Below are 16,713 nucleotides of genomic sequence, written 5' to 3'. Positions count from 1 at the left end.
TGAGGGGTGCGATCCCGTTGCCGGTCCCCGCCCGGGACGGGCGCGACCCTGAGGGTTGCGATCCGTTGCCGGTCACGAAAAAAGACAAAAAGACAAAAAAAAAAAAAAGAAGAAGGTACCTAGAGTCCAACCACTCTTTATATAGATGTTCAACTAATCACCCTTGTCTCCTGGCTCATGTCTCACTCACGCTTCCCATGGTACCTGTTGCCTTCAAGTTCTAAACTTTTCTGGGGCTCTGTGTGGCAAATTGGCTTTCTTCTCTTTGACATTTTCCCTGGCAGGCACTTAGGTTATTACCTAATCTGTTCAGCTACAGAAGTTACTGCTCCTCCATCTGCTTCCCCTCTATCATAATAGATATTGATTTCTCACATTTGCTTTAGTTTCCTGATTTTTGTTTGTCTGCTTTTAGTTTTTGTCCTTGTAAGTTTATGCCTATTTTTATTCCTTTACTGCTATTTTCATGTTATTGTGGGAGGGAAGGGAGATAGACACATGAAGGCAATATGCTTGTGTTTAACTGGAGTCTAACAATTCTGCTGATGATATTTAAATAGTACCATTAATCAAGAAGGAAGGAAAGAAGATGAGAAACTAATATTTGTTGTTTGTTTATTACATGCCACATACAAGTTCACAAAAACCTTAACTAGTAGGTATCATCTCCATTTTTCTGATAAGGATTCTGAAATGCAGAAAATTTAAGTAGTACATTAGCAGTTATAAACAGTGAGTGAAGAAGCAGTCTTGTATTCAAACCTGGGTTTTTCCAGGCCCTAAATATGTCACAGGAATCATTAAGGTCATTTTTTTCCCACTAAAATGCAGCCAGATTAGAAATGTAGAGTTAAAGGGCATTTATCTACTTCCTTATGCTCAGCACAATGCTGGTAAGACAAGTACATACCTTTCTCAACCCATTGCTCAAAATCAACTGGCTCTTTAGATGTGCTCTTTTCAATCCTCATGGTCCGCACTGACGTAAATAAAAGAAAAATAAAGGTTAATTACCTACCTGATTCCATGTTGTTGTCCCTACATTTCTTTGTCTCTCTGTCCGAGACTTCATGCATTGGTGGGACTACACAGAGTACTGGGATCAGGAACACCATGTTCTGGAAGTTACTCACTTACTCTATAAGTCCCTATGGTAAAATGCAGTCTTATGTAACTGTAATCTTACAAATATTTGTAACCATACATCACAGAGCTAGTAGAGCTTTTTTGAATTTGGTCTCATCCAGATTATTTTTGCATACTAGTGATAGTGATAGTACTATTGGTGGTCTTGGTCATAAACCCTCATGGAGAACCCATTCCATTCATTCTTGACTACAATCTCATAAAAAGGTATTATTAACACACATTACAGATGAGAAAACAGAGAAGCCAGGCAACATGTTTAATGATATAAAGCTGCTAAATGCCAGAACTGAAATTAAAACTTTTGGTCTGACTCAAGAGTCTCTACAATTAATGACAGAAGAGAGACTTATCAGAAATGCAGTCACCTTGGGGCCAGCCCATGGCTCACTCGGGAGAGTGCGGTGCTGATAACACCAAGGCTGAGGGTTCGGATCCTATATAGGGATGGCTGATTAGCTCACTGGCTGAGAGTGGTGCTGACAACACCAAGCTAAGGGTGTTAAGATCCCCTTACCGGTCATCTTTTAAAAAAAAAAAGAAAGAAAGAAAGAAAGAAATGCAGTCATCTTCCTTCTGCACTGTTTTTTTTCTCCACTGTCCCAACCCAGTTCCTGCTACCCCACATCTGTCCCTCCCCTTCTCTGTCCTGTTCTGTGCCCTGAGGGCTGACCTCTGTGGACTACATCACCTGGACTCACTTACCCACTGGCTTCTGGTTGGATTTAGCCATTGGGAGGCACCAGGAAGAAACTACAGCTGTGGGGAAGTGAAATCAGGATATTTCATCTCCACTCTCTCCCTGCTTTAGAGCCACATCTTTGACATTGGTTATGTCTCTTCATGACTACAGCTCTTGCCAGCAGGCCCTTCTGCACAGGCTCCAGCTCTCACTGGGCTCTGATAACACTATTTCCTTCCCTTGTTCTAGGGGCAGTAACGGCTTCCTGCTATAACTAGTTTCTGAGGACTTCATCATCCCTTATTTGTTCCCTTAACCCACACCATAATTTTGTAAGTAGCCCCATCAATAAAGCCTCTTCCTTTGAACTATCTGGGATGTATTCTGTTTCCTGCCACTACATTGTCTGATACACTTTATCCTTAAATAAACAAAGATACAATTAGAATGATGTTCCAATGGGAGATTCTCCTCCTAAATCCCTCAGAAAATGCCATTAGTAATAGACGAATCAAAACTATCCAATGTGAATAATCAGGATTGTCAGATTTTCAGCAAGAATTTGGCAGAGAACCCCAGGCCTAATGAATCTAAAATAAAGATGTCATGGAACCTAATGTTCTGGCAAGCTGGCTTCTTATGTTCATAATAGGGCCTTTTGCCAAAAACTTTCACATAATAAAATGCATGGAAATTTTTATGTGCTTTGGAAGGATTTCAAATTTGGAGTTTCAGACAGGCTAATTGTTAACTATAATCCTACTTCCCACCCCAGCAATAAAAATGGATTCCATGCTGTAAAAAAAACTAACGTTTTGCCAAAATTTTACATACATGCCCTGTGCCTATGAAAAAATTAAAGGATGATGAAAATTAATACATAATTTGCTTACCAAAGTAACTCTGGATTACAAGCTTTTCAATCTTTACATGTTTGTGGAAACAAATAATGAACTCCTGGGGAAACATTCCTGTGGTGGTCCAAAATGTTTCTGGACTCCTATTGTTAAGTTTAAAGAAAAGAGAAAAGGAATAAGCAAATATAAATGGTTAATTATAAAATTCTAATAAATAAGTATTTTTTAAAAATTAACAACTACCGGGGCCAGCCCGTGGCTCACTTGGGAGAGTGTGGTGCTGATAACATGAAGGCCATGGGTTTGAATCCCCATAGAGGGATGGCTGGTTAGCTCACTTGAGAGAGCGTGGTGCTGACAACACCAAGTCAAGGGTTAAAATCCTCTTACCGGTCATCTTTTAAAAATAAATAAATAAGGGCCGGCCCGGTGGCGCACTGCTATAGTGCGCCGCTTGGGAAGCGCGGTGGCGCTCCTGCCGAGGGTTCGGATCCCACATACAGACCGGCCGCTCACTGGCTGAGTGAGGGGCGGGAGCAACACTGAGGGTTGCGATCCTGTGGCCGGTCCCGGTCCGGTACGGGCACAACACTGAGGGTTGCGATCCGTTGCCGGTCACGAAAAAACACAAAAAGGAAAAAAAAAATAAAAATAAAAATAAATAAATAAATAAAAATTAACAACTACTAGATTCTTGCAACACCTTTCTGTTAATTCTGCTTCTAATATCTCCCCAACTTTAATACTTCTTTACTACTACCACGTGTTTTTTCTTTTCTTTTTTTTTTGGTGGCTGGCAGGTAAGGGAATCTGAACCTATAATGTACTACTACCATACATCCCTTTCTAAAACAGAAACATAGAATCAGTGTCACTCCTGTCTAAAAACCTTCAGTGGACCCTTATTGCCTATACATCTAAACTCCTCAGTATGGCATTTAAGACTCTGTACAATCTGGTTTCATCATTAAGGTTTATTGTCTCCCATCACTATACTACCTACCATCACCATAGTCACATTGGGCCACTCAAAATTCTGCAAACATGTCATGCAGGCTCATGCTTCTGTATCTTACAATGAGGTTCTCTTGACTTGAAAAGCCCTTCCTCCCCTTGCAAAAGTTTATTCACTTTTTGGTCCCAACTCTCCAACTTCAACAAATCGGAATCACTTCCGTCCTCCTTTGCACTTGCTTCATACTCAGCATAGATTTCTACACTGGCAGAACATATGATTTTCGGGCTCCTACTAGATGCTGAGCTCTTTCAGCTCAGCCACTTTCTGTTACTCATCTTTGTATTCCTAGCAACTACCACAATGGCTAACCCATAGTAGATGTGTGATAAATGTTTGAGAAAAATTAAAATATGCACTCAATTTCAAGTCCTAGATGTGTGCATGTGCACACACATATATAGGACTTAAAATGGAGTGCATATATATAAAAAATAGTATATAGTATATATGGTAGTGACTACAGAAATAATCATTTCTATTTTCGTGTGTGTGTGTGGCTGGCCGGTCTGGGGAGCAAACTCTGGACTTTGGTGTTATTGGCACCATGCTCTAACCAACTAAGCTAACCAGCCAGCCCAATCATTTCTATTTTAACTATATAAGCTTTTTTCTGTCTTTTTTAGAGTTAAAATTTCCTACAGTGAAATTTACCTCAAGTGTATAACTTAATGAGTTTTGATAAATGTATATATGCCAATACCCCAATCAAGACATGGAACATTTCCATGACTCCAAAAATTTCCTTTATCTTTCCTTCCAGACAATCCCCACCTCCCTTATGCAACCACTGCTCTAATTTCCATCACTATGGACTATGCCACAATGTTTTTATTCATTCTTTTGTTTGATATTTTTGTTGGATATATGGATTGCTTCCAGCTTTTGACTATTATTAATAAAACTTTTATAAACATTCTGGTACAAGTGTTTTTACAGGTACATTTTCATTTCTCATGGGTAATTACTAGGTAATTATGCTGGGCCATACAGTAGAAGTATATTTAACTTTATAAAAAACAGATTTCCAAAGTGGTTACACTATTTTACACTCCCACCAGCAATGTAAGAGAGTTCCAATTGCTCCACATCCTTGCCAACATTTGCTGTTTTCAATTTTAGCCATTCTAGTAAATGTGAAATGATGTCCTACTATGGTTTTAATTTGTATTTCCCTGATAACTAATAATGCTAAGTACTTTTTTCATGTGTTTTGGCCATTCATATATTTTCTTTTGTGAAGTGTCTGTTAAGTATGTTCTCACTGTTTTTACTAAACTCTTCTTATGTTTACCATATATTTGTAGGAGTCCTTTGTTAATATATGTATTATGAATATTTTCTCCCAGTCTATTTGCCTTTTCATTTTCTTAATTGTGTCTTTCAATGGGAAGAAGTTTTATTTTTGATGAAGTACAGTTTTATTACTTTTTTCTCTTATGCTTAATGGTTTTTATGTCTTCCCTAAGAAATCTTTTTGCCTACCTCAATGTCACAAAGGTATTTTCTTATATTTCCTTCTAGAAGCTTAATAATTTTAGCTCTGAGGTGAGATCTATGGTCCATTTTGAATTAATTTTTGTGCTCAGTATGAGGTACGGGTCAAGGTTCATTTTTATCCATATGTTTATTCAGATGTCCCAGCACCATTTGTTAAAAAGACTTTCCTTTTCCTGCTGGAACTGCCTTGGTGTCTTTGTCTAAAATCAAACACATTTTTGTTGAAAATTAACCTCATATAACCTTATAAATGTGGATTTATTTCTGGATTCTCTATTCTGTTCCATTGATCTTTACAAAAATGCCACCCTGTTTTGATTACTATATATTTGATTATTGCTAAGTCTTGAAATCAGATGATATAAGTACTCCAACTTTCTTCCTTTTCATTTTAACTAGTCTAGGTTTTTGCATTTCCACATACATTTCAGAATTAATTTGTTAATTTCTTTGTAAAAGTATATTGAAATTTTAATTTGGATTGTATTGAATCTATAGATCAATTTAGGGAGAAGCTGGCATCTTAACAATATTGAGTTTTCCAATCATGAATGTACTCTATCTCTTCACTTATTTAGTTCTTTATTATATTAAAATATAGTTTTCTCAGCAACATTTATAGTTTTCAATATAAAAGTCTTACGTCTTATTAAATTTATTCTTAACTATTTTATGTTTTGAATGCTATTGTAAACATTACTACTAACATCCTACTAATACAAGTATATAGCAAAACATTTGATTCTTTGTATATTGACCTTGCTAAATTCACTTATTAGCTCTAGAAGTTCATTTTTGGAGACTCCTTAGGGTTTTCTGTGAAAATGTTCATATAATCTGTGAACACAGACAGTTTTACTCCTTTCCTGTCTTTACATCTTTATGTCTTTTCTTTCCTTACTGCACTGGCTAAGATCTCTAAGAAAACATTGAATAGAAATGGTGAAAGCAAACATTTTTGTTTTGTTTCCAATCTTAGGGTGAAAGCATTTACTATTTCACCATTAAGCTGAAAGATTTTAATAGATGCCTTTATCAGACTGAGAAAGTTCTCTTCTTAGTTTGCTGAGAATTGTCACCATGAATGGACACTGAATTCTATCAAATGCTTTTTCTGTACCTATTGAGATGATCATATGACTATTCTCCCTTGTTCTGGTAATGTGGTGAATTACACTCAATCTTGTATTCCTGGATAATGTGGTAAATGTGCCAGCCTTGCATTTGCAGGATAAACTCCATTTGTTGGACTCTATAATGTTTTGTTATGGATTTTTGTGTCTATATTCATAAAGGATATTGGTCTCTAATTTTCTTCCTTGTAATGTCTTTGTCAGGTTTTGATATTAGGATTATGCTCTTCTCATTAAAACAATTTGGGAAATGTTTCCTTCTCCATTTTTGAAAGAGTTTGTGAAAGACTGGAATTTGTTCTCTAAATATTTGATAGAATTTAATTTCTATAATAGATATAGGCTGTTCAGATTTTCTGTTTCATCTCTCATCATTTTTATAGGTTGAATTTTTCAAGAAATCTGTCCATTTCATCTAAGTTGTTAAATTTATTAGCTTAAATTTGTTCCTTATATTGACTTACTGTTTCTTTAGTGATATTACTTCTTTAATTCCTGGTACTGGTAAATTGTATTTTCTGTGTTTCTTTCTTGGTTAATCTTGCTAGATGTTTATAACTTTTTTTAATCCTTTCAAATAATCAACTTTTGGTTTTGTCAATTTTTTCTAGTTGTCTATTTCCCATTTCGCTGATTTCTGCTCTTATCTTTATTATTTATTTTCTTCTATTTTCTTTGGGTTTAATTTGCTCTTCTTTTTCTAGCTTCCTAAAGTGAAAATTTAGAGTACTGGTTTTAAAAATTGTTTTTATTTACTTATTTTTATTTATTTTTAATTTATTTTTTTAAAAGATGACCGGTAAGGGGACCCCAACCTTTGACTTGGTGTTGTCAGCACCATGCTCTCCCAAGTGAGCTAACAAGCTATCCTATATAGGGACTTGAACCTGTGGCCTTGGCGCTACCAGCACCAGTCTCTCCCAAGTGAGCCATGGGCCGGCCCAAAAAATTCTTGTTTTTAAATATAAGTATTCAGGGTTGGCCAGTTAGCTCAGGTGGTTAGAGCTGGTAAGGGGACCCCAACCTTTGACTTGGTGTTGTCAGCACCATGCTCTCCCAAGTGAGCTAACAAGCTATCCTATATAGGGATTTGAACCTGTGGCCTTGGCGCTACCAGCACCAGTCTCTCCCAAGTGAGCCATGGGCCGGCCCCAAAAATTCTTGTTTTTAAATATAAGTATTCAGGGTTGGCCAGTTAGCTCAGGTGGTTAGAGCATGGTATTAATAACACCAAGGTCCAGGGTTTGATCCCTGAAATGTTGTGGAAATGAACTCAGCAAGGAAGCAGCCTCAAACACTCAGAAGGTTGGAGACCCAGATGTGTATTACACTAGTGAGACCAGATGGGCTCGGGCCCTGAAATCCTGGTCCCCAAACCTAGATCTGACAAGGCTTTTTATAGGCGGACTGTTCCAAGGCTCTTTACACATTTTTTTTTCTTTTCTCAGCCGTTTAGCTAGCATATGCAGTTGTGCAGATAAGCTCTTGTTACAAAAGCCAAAAGAGCAAGCAGTGATTTATAGCCAGAGCTAGCAAACATAGTTTCAAGGACAAGATATTACTTCTAAAACAAAGCAGGCCTGTGAGAAAATTATTTCAAACTAGTGGAGCAGGCAAATATAGTTTCAAGGACAAAACAGGTTTATGAGAAAGTTATTTTTACATTTTACAACAATTCCAACCAGCCACCAAAAAAAATGTTTTTCTGTAACTTTCCCTTGAATCACTGCTTTAGCTGCATCCCACAAATTTGGATATGTTGTATTTTCATTATCATTTAGTTAGAAATATTTTCTAAGATCTCTTTTGATTTATTTTTTTGATCCATGGGTTATTTAGAAGTGTAGTGTTTAATTTCTAAGTTTTGGGGGATTTTCTAGATGTCTTTTTGTTATTTATTTCTAATTTAATTATATAGTGGTCAGAAAGCATATTCTTTTTTTTTTTTAAAAGATGACCGGTAAGGGGATCTTAACCCTTGACTTGGTGTTGTCAGCACCACGCTCAACCAGTGAGCGAACCGGCCATCCCTATATGGGATCCGAACCCGGGGCCTTGGTGTTATCAGCACCGCACTCTCCCGAGTGAGCCACGGGCCAGCCCAGAAAGCATATTCTTTAAGATTTTAATCTTTTGAAATTTATTGAAAGTTAATTTTCAGCATATTTCAATAATTTTCAATATGTACTTGTTCCATGTGTCACTGTTGATTATAGTGTTCTATAAATATCAATTAAATCAAGGTGACTGATAGTGTTGTTCAATTCATCTATCTCTTCACTGAGTTTTTGTCTAGTTGTTCTTTCATTACTGAGAGAAAGGTATTAAAATCTCCAACTGTGATTGTGAATTTGTCTATTTCTCCCTTTTATCTGTTGCTTTTTGCTTTATGTATTTTGAAGATCTCTTATTAGGTCCATATACATAAAGGATTGTTATCTCTTGCTAACGAAATGAGCCTCTAATATTACCTTTATCTCTGGTAATACTCCTCATCTTATACTCTACTTTTTCTGATATGAATTTATCTACAGCCATTTATTATGTGTACTGTTTGCAGGGTGCACCTTTTTTTATCCTTTTCTATCTTTTTTTGGGGGGGGCGGGAGGGGTGGCTGGCCATTGCAGGGATTCCAACCATTGACCTTGGTGTTATAACTCCACGCTCTAACCAACTGAGCTAATTGGCAAGTCCACTCATCCTTTTATTTTCAACCTATTCATATCTTTGTTTTTCAAGTGCATATCTTGTAGACATTATATATTTGGGTCTTGCTTTTTTACCCAGTGTGACAATCTCTGCCATTTAATTGGAATGTTTAGCTCATTGACATTTAATATAAACATTGATATGCTTGGGTTTAAGTCTATCATCCTGTTATTTATTTTCTATTTGTTCCCCATCTATTTTTTTCTTGTTTTGTTTCTCCTTTTCTATCTGCTTATGAGTGAATTTTTTTAAAATTAAAATTCCACTTAATACCTCTATTAGTTTTTTAACTATACCTCTTTTATTTATTCATTAAAACTTTTTTTTTAGTGGTTGCTCTCTAGGTTACAACATAAGAATCTCATGATAGTCAATTTATGTTGACCTTCACTTTTGTGCCATTGTTATATATTTTACATATGTAATAAATCCCAGAATACCATTTTTTAAATTAGTGATCAGTTGTCTTTCAAAAAAATTAGAAGAATAAAAAAGAGACTTTCAGGGCCGGCCCGGTGGCGCACTGGAGAGTGCGCTGCTTGGGAGCGCGGCGGCGCTCCCGCCTAGGGTTCGGATCCCATGTGGAGACCGGTTCCTGCTCACTGGCTGAGCGCGGTGCGGGCACGACACCGAGGGTTGCGATCCCATTGCCGGTCCCCAGTACAGGCGCGACACCAAGGGTTGCGATCCCGCTACCGGTCAGTAAAAAAGACAAAAAGGAAAAAAAAAAAAAAGGAGACTTTCATATTTACCCAAATTTTTACAATTTCTAGTGCACTTAATTTCTTCCAGAAGGTTTAAGATTCCATCTAGTATTATACCTCTTCAACATGCAAAGTTTCCTTTAGCATTTCCTGTGATATGGTCTACTTGTGATGAATACAATGTCTTTATTATGTTGTCATTTTTGAAGGATCTTTTAGCTAGATACAGAATTCTGGGTTGACAGTTTTTTTGCTTTTAAAAGAAAATTTGTTTCTTTTTCCCCCCAGTATTTAAAAGATATTATTCCATTGTTCCCTGGCTTCCACTGTTTGTGATGCAAAATCAGCTGTCATGAGTACTATTGTTCCCCCATATATAACGTATTTTTCCCCCTCCAGCTATTTAATTTTTTTTTCTTTCTCTTTCTTTTACAGCAGTTTGACTATAATATGGTCTCTTTGTATTTGTTCAGCCCAGGGTTTCCTGAGTTTTTTAGATCTGTGAGTTGGGTATTTTTAAAATAAAATTGGGGAAAATTCAGCCAAAAAGTAGAAAAGACCCAGATGTCCATCAAATGATGAACAGATAAATAAAATGTATTATATCCATACAATGGAATATCATTTGGCAATAAAAAGAAATGAAGCACTGATATGTACAACAAAATGGATGAATTTTGAAAACATGTAACTGAAAGAAGCCAGTCAGAAAAGACCACATATGTATGATTCCATTTATATGAAATGTCTAAATAGGTAAAAATCTACAAAAATAGGAAGTAGATTAATGGTTTCCTAGGGCTAGTGGGGATGGGGCACTACACGGTGACTTCTAACAGGTACAGTTTCTTTTTGGTGTGATAAAAATGTTCTAAAATTGACTGTGGAGATGGTTGCATAACTCTGAATATGCTGGAAGCCACTGAATTGTACACTTTTTTTTTTTTTTTGTCTTTTTCCGTGTCCGGCAACGGATCGCAACCCTCAGTGTTGCCCCTGCACCAGACCGGGGACCGGCAACGGGATTGCAACCCTCGGTGTCGCTCCCGCGCCTCGCTCAGCCAGTGAGCGGGAACCGGTCTGTATGTGGGATCCGAACCCTTGGGCGGGAGCGCCGCCACGCTTCCCAAGCGGCGCACTTATCCAGTGCGCCACCGGGCCGGCCCCTGAATTGTACACTTTAAATGGATGAATTGTATGGTATGTAAATAATGTCAATAAAGTTGTTAGACACAAAAAAGCAAGGTCTCCTAATTCACAATTATGGGTTTTTTAACACTATACTTAAATTTCACAATTTCCATTTATTTATATGGTTTTAAGTTTTATTTATTTAAATAAATTAAAATTTAATTGCACTATGTTCTTCCTTAGGAACAATTTTCCTTCACTTTCAATGAATATGACCAATGTAATAATATCAAATATTATGTAGATACACACTTTGATTTTGAGTTCTTTTGTGTGTGTGTGTGGCTGGCCAGTATGGGGATCTGAACCCATGATCTTTGTGTTACAAGGCTACACTCTGAACCAACTGAGCTAACTGGCCAGCCTGCACTTGAATTTTAAAATTACCTATAACTGTATCCTCATAATTAGGTATAAGGAAGTCATCAAGATACAGTCATGAGCTGCAGAATGATGTTTTGGTCAACGATGGAATGTATATATGAGCAATAGGCTACAACATGTGCCTAATGGTGCATTTCTCAGAACACATCCCTGTTGTTAAGTGATGCACGACTGTAATTTTATTTATAATAAGGATTTATAGCTAACTATTGTTTTACATCTATTATTTCATGTGTTTTTTTCACAACTCTGAGGTGGGCAGGAAAGGTGGTATTATCCCCATTTTACAGACTAGTAACTTAGGCTCAAACAGCAACATATATGACTTCAAATAGTTCAGGGAAAAATAGAATTAAAATATAATACAAATCTTTCCACGAACTTTTTAAAGTACCCTTGTATACTCTTTGCTCAAAGTAACACATTGTATTAGTCCGTTTGTGTTGCTTATAACAAAATACATGAAACTGGGTAATTTATAAGGAAAACAAAATTTATTGCTTACAGTTTCTGAGGCTTGGAAGTCCAAAGTCCATCTGGTGGTGGCAACAGTGACCGAGGGGTCTCACATCACAAAATGGTGGAAGCAGAAAGAGCTGAGAAAGACTGATTCTGCTCTTCTTTTAAAGCCCTCAGAACCACACCCCTGACCACCATTTTTAATCCATTTACTACTGCATGGTCCTACAATCCAATCACCTCTTCAAAGCTCCACCTTTCAGTTACCATAATAGGATTTCCCACGCTCTTAACAGTCACAGTGAGGGCAAAGTTTCTAATACATAAAACTTGGGGGACACAATTCAAGCTTCAGTGAGTTTTAGGGGGACTTTATTCAGTCCGCTACAATTAATATTCCTTTTTTTGAGCATCAGTTTTTATTTGAATGAAGAAAAATAAATTATTTCATATGGTTACACACATGAGTGTACATACACATGCACACACACACAAGTATGCATATTTGACGCTGGGGAGGATTCACAGAGACCTTCAAACACAAGTAAGAGAATCCAAGGACATATCTCTTGAAATGATCTTGAGTCAACTTTTGTAGGCAAAAGTTGCTCTAAAACAACTATCTGCTACATATGACAACTAATCCTAATGATCTAGAAACGTATTCCTTTGAGAAAAAGGTCACCAAAGGAGTAGAAGGCAAATTGATCTTGCCTTGGAAAGCTGATCCATCTCTAATCAGATACAAGGAGTGTTTCTGGAAAAATCTCTATTTCTATTTAAGCAAACAACTTAAGGCAAATCTCTATAGTTCTGAGTGTTCTCACAGCTGCTCCCACATTAATTTTTCTACTGTGAGTCAGAGTGGGATAAATAAATATTAACTGAATTTTGGGAAGTAAACAACTGAGAAGAACTAAGAAGAGATACAGGCAAAAAGCAGATATTAAATTTTTGATTCAAATCTTAATTTTGAGTCATCATAGCATATGGTACAAAGAACCATGAACTAGGAGATAGAAGATATAAGTGTTAGTGGATTCTGCCACTTGCTTATTTGCATGATTTGAGCAGCTACTTTACCTCTGATAACCCTTTTCCTCATCTTTACAATAGGGCTGAAGATACTTTTTGTGCTTCTTATTCCCCAAGCTTACTGTGAGGGTAAAGTAATATAGTATCTATGAAACTATAAAACCCTATGCAAATGTACAGTAGTATATCCACACACATGTATGTGTTTATATGAAAGGTGTGTGTGTATGTACACATGCACATATATATACACACACACACACACACACACACACACACACATACATACACACACACTGGCATTTTCCAGTACAAGGGTACTTCAAAAGTTCACGGAAAAATAGAATTAAAAGATAATATGAATATTTCTATTAACTTTTTTTTTTTTGTCTTTTTTGTGACCCGTAAGGGGATAGCAACCCTTGGTGTGGTGTCGCCTGCACCGCGCTCAGCCAGTGAGTGCACCGGCCATTCCTATATAGGATCCGAACCAGCAGCGGGAGCATCACTGCGCTCCCAGCGCCACACTCTCCCGAGTGCGTCACAGGGTCGGCCCTCTATTAACTTTTTGAAGTAGCCTTACATTAGTGGAGTTTGACTAATATTTGATGGTTTAATTCAACAACCTACTCAACAAATATTTCAAGACACTGTGGAGTCAAAGACGAACAAGACATAGTCTCTGACTTCTAGGAATTCACAGTTGAAGGAGACTAACATTAAAAATAAAAAATTACACAATAAAGGAATAAGTAAGGTAATAGAGGTATATACTAAATGCTATTGAAGCCTAGCAAGGAGATAAACTACCTGAAAAGGGCATATATCAGAAAGGAAATAACAACTAGGCTTAAAGGAAGAGGTTGAGTTACTAGAATTTTATTCAGACACATGGGCTTAACAATAGAACACAAAGAATCACATAACCTCCATGTTACAACTGGCTCTGCTTCCAATAATTAAAACAAGTACTTAACCACTTTAGACCTCTCTTACCACAAGTCTAAAATAAAGGGTTTAGACAAGATGAACTCTGTAGTGGATTGAATTATGTCCCCCCAAAACTCACTGAAGCTTGAATTGTGTCCCTAAGTTTTATGTACTAGCTTAGCATCCACTGTGACTGTTAAGAGTGTGGGAAATCCTATCACGGTAATTGAAAGGTAGAGCCTTAAAGAGGTGATTGGATTGCCGGACCCTGCAGTAGTGAATGAATTAAAAATGGTGGTCAGGGGCGTGGTTCTGAGGGCTTTAAAAAAAGAGGAGATGCTTTCTCTCTGCTCTCTCTGCTTCCACCATCTTGCAATGTGAGACCCCTGGGTCACTGTTGCCACCACCAAGACCCTCACCAGATGTGTTCCCTGGACTTTGGACTTCCTAGCCTCTGAAACTGTAAGCAATAAATTTCATTTTCAGGTATTTTGTTATAAGCAACAAAAATGGACTAATACAAACTCATAGTCCTTCCAGCTCTAAAATTATAAGATTCTATGCATCAAACTCTGATCATTGTATAGATATCAAGAAAAAGAACTCAAGAGAATAAGAAAATAAGCCATATCTATTAAAAAAAATTCTCCCATTAACTACTTTTTCTTGGAATTAAAAGTCTGAGAATAACATTTATCTCTACCTAGAATGAAGTCTAGCACAGTGAAGAGTGGAAATTGGAATGATATCAAGAAGGGTAGAAGCAAACAATGCAGTAGGAGAGCAGAAAGTAAAGCATTCAGTTCAGCAAAGATGTTATCTAGATTAGTAAGGAAATATGCAGTAGACAGGAAGTTACAATGTTTGTGTTCCTATTTCCAAGAAAAACTTGGAATAAAACCATAACCAGATATTAAAATGTACACTTCCATAAAATGAAGCAGTTGTTATTTGGGTTTTTACCTCAGTTAACCACTTCTGAAAAAAACCAATTTGTATAAGGAGGTCAGTTTAGGAATTATAAAGAAAAAGATCAAAAACCTAAATGTACATAACTGAAATAGTTTCAGGAATGGTACCAAAGGTGGATATTATCATATAATCTAGTTTACCAGACATTTATTAAACTATGTTTAGCAGTGCTAGTTGTAAAATACATAGTTCCAGTACTCAGTTCACTGACCTAATAGTAAGGCTTCAAGTAAGAAAGTAAAGTAACTCTTACCCATCAATGATATTTTCAGGTGGGTGTTTTTCATCACTTGATGTAGCTAAAATCACTTCAGCCCCTTCAGAGCTCAAACAGAGATCAACTTTTCTCATCTTAAAAGTGTTTAGCCTGCAAATAAAAAAAAAATAAATAAATAACAAAAAAGCAACTTCTTGATTCTCTGAACCTGAGAAGAGAGAAGGAAAGCCTGTTGCCTAGCACTCAACTGAACAGCCTTCAACAACTGGGAGGGACTCTACCATGTTTATTTACATAAGTAAACTTCTGATCTCTCCCAGGGACAATCTGTAAGATTTGACTATTTGCACTACTCTTCTCCACAAAATAAGTTCCTAACTACCAACATGATTTTTCTTTCTTTTCTTTTTTTTTTTTCCCCTTTTTGTCTTTTTTCGTGTCCGGCAACGGATCGCAACCCTCAGTGTCGCGCCCATACCGGACCGGGACCGGCAACGGGATCGCAACCCTCGGTGTTGCTCCCACACCTCGCTCAGCCAGTGAGCGGGAACCGGTCTGTATGTGGGATCCGAACCCTCGGCGGGAGTGCCACCACGCTCCCAAGCGGCGCACTGTAGCAGTGCGCCACTGGGCCGGCCATCCAACATGATTTTTCTGATTTTAAAATTAAAAGCCCTTAATAATCGTATGCAAACAGTTAACAAGTTAGGAATTAGTGGGTAAATTTTAAAAAACTGTTTACAGTTGTATTTCTGAATTTAAAAAAAATCTGGAGGATAAAAACAGATATTTGTGACTGTTTATCTATATACTTATCAACTGAAGTGGCAAACAATATTATATACATCTTAAAGGATACATTATCATCATTATTATTTTTTGAGAAGATGTGAAATAAGAGATAACAATTGACTTATTTTAAAACTCTAAATCAGTCACTTGGGTCATAGACTTAAACACATTTTTGCTGTAAAGTTTCATGTACATATACATATATTTTTTCATAGTTCTATTTTAATAAAAAGGATCCTGAAAAAATACTGTTGAGCTCTTATGGAGACTGGTGGGGTAAGACAGAAAGAGGAAAGACGATAGTATATTAGGTATCAGTCACCCTTCTACTTGATCTGGTGGTGACAGGATGCAGACCAATATACAAATTCAAAATGACTGGGAAAGTTTTATCTATGAAGGGTTAAAGGACAAAGTGCTTGGCAAAGGGCGGAACATTTATCATGGCACACAATAGCTTTTATATCCTGGCCCCAGTCGAATTTTTAAAAATGAAAACTTTTCAAGTAAACAAGCAAACAAAAAAGTAAACACATTAAGCTACTATGTACCCACTGCCAGATTTAATAAATGTTAACTACTTTAGTTTTTTCTTCTTCTTGGAGAAATAAGTAGCCCTTCACCCTTTCTTGCCCAGAGGTAATAGCTATTTTGAAGTTGATGAATATCCCTCCGGAGAATATTTTCATACTTTTACCATGTATGTATCCATAAACAATATGTACTGTTCTTTTAAAATTTAAGGTGCAGGGCCGGCCTGGTGGCGCACTGGATAGTGCGCCGCTTGGGAAGCGCGGCGGCGCTCCCGCCCGAGGGTTCGGATCCCACATACGGACCGGTTCCCGCTCACTGGCTGAGCGAGGCGCGGGAGCAACACCAAGGGTTGCGATCCCGTTGCCGGTCCCCGGTCCGGTACGGGGGCAACACTGAGGGTTGCGATCCGTTGCCGGACACGGAAAAAGACAAAAGAAAAAAAAAAAAAAAAA

At 37.2% G+C, this 16,713-nt stretch overlaps 1 protein-coding gene across 3 annotated transcripts in view; it reads right to left on the bottom strand.

The window, feature by feature from the left end:
* Positions 1-16,713, bottom strand: part of HSPB11 (heat shock protein family B (small), member 11) — an 84,744-nt gene that overhangs the window by 60,529 nt on the left and 7,502 nt on the right. For all 3 annotated transcript variants that reach the window (XM_008581864.1, XM_008581861.1, XM_008581862.1), the window contains exons 2-4: positions 14,972-15,085; positions 2,722-2,828; positions 911-979 (exon numbers count right to left, since the gene is read on the bottom strand). In XM_008581864.1, the coding sequence (XP_008580086.1) occupies positions 911-979; positions 2,722-2,828; positions 14,972-15,069 (274 nt within the window). In that variant the 5' untranslated portion in view covers positions 15,070-15,085. The remainder of the gene's footprint in view (positions 1-910; positions 980-2,721; positions 2,829-14,971; positions 15,086-16,713) is intronic.

Source organism: Galeopterus variegatus, unplaced genomic scaffold (assembly GCF_000696425.1).
Source record: "Galeopterus variegatus unplaced genomic scaffold, G_variegatus-3.0.2 Scaffold2480, whole genome shotgun sequence".
Classification (NCBI taxonomy): Eukaryota; Metazoa; Chordata; class Mammalia; order Dermoptera; family Cynocephalidae; genus Galeopterus; species Galeopterus variegatus.
Note: the sequence above shows the minus strand (reverse complement) of the source record. Positions and strands in the feature narration are given on the sequence as shown.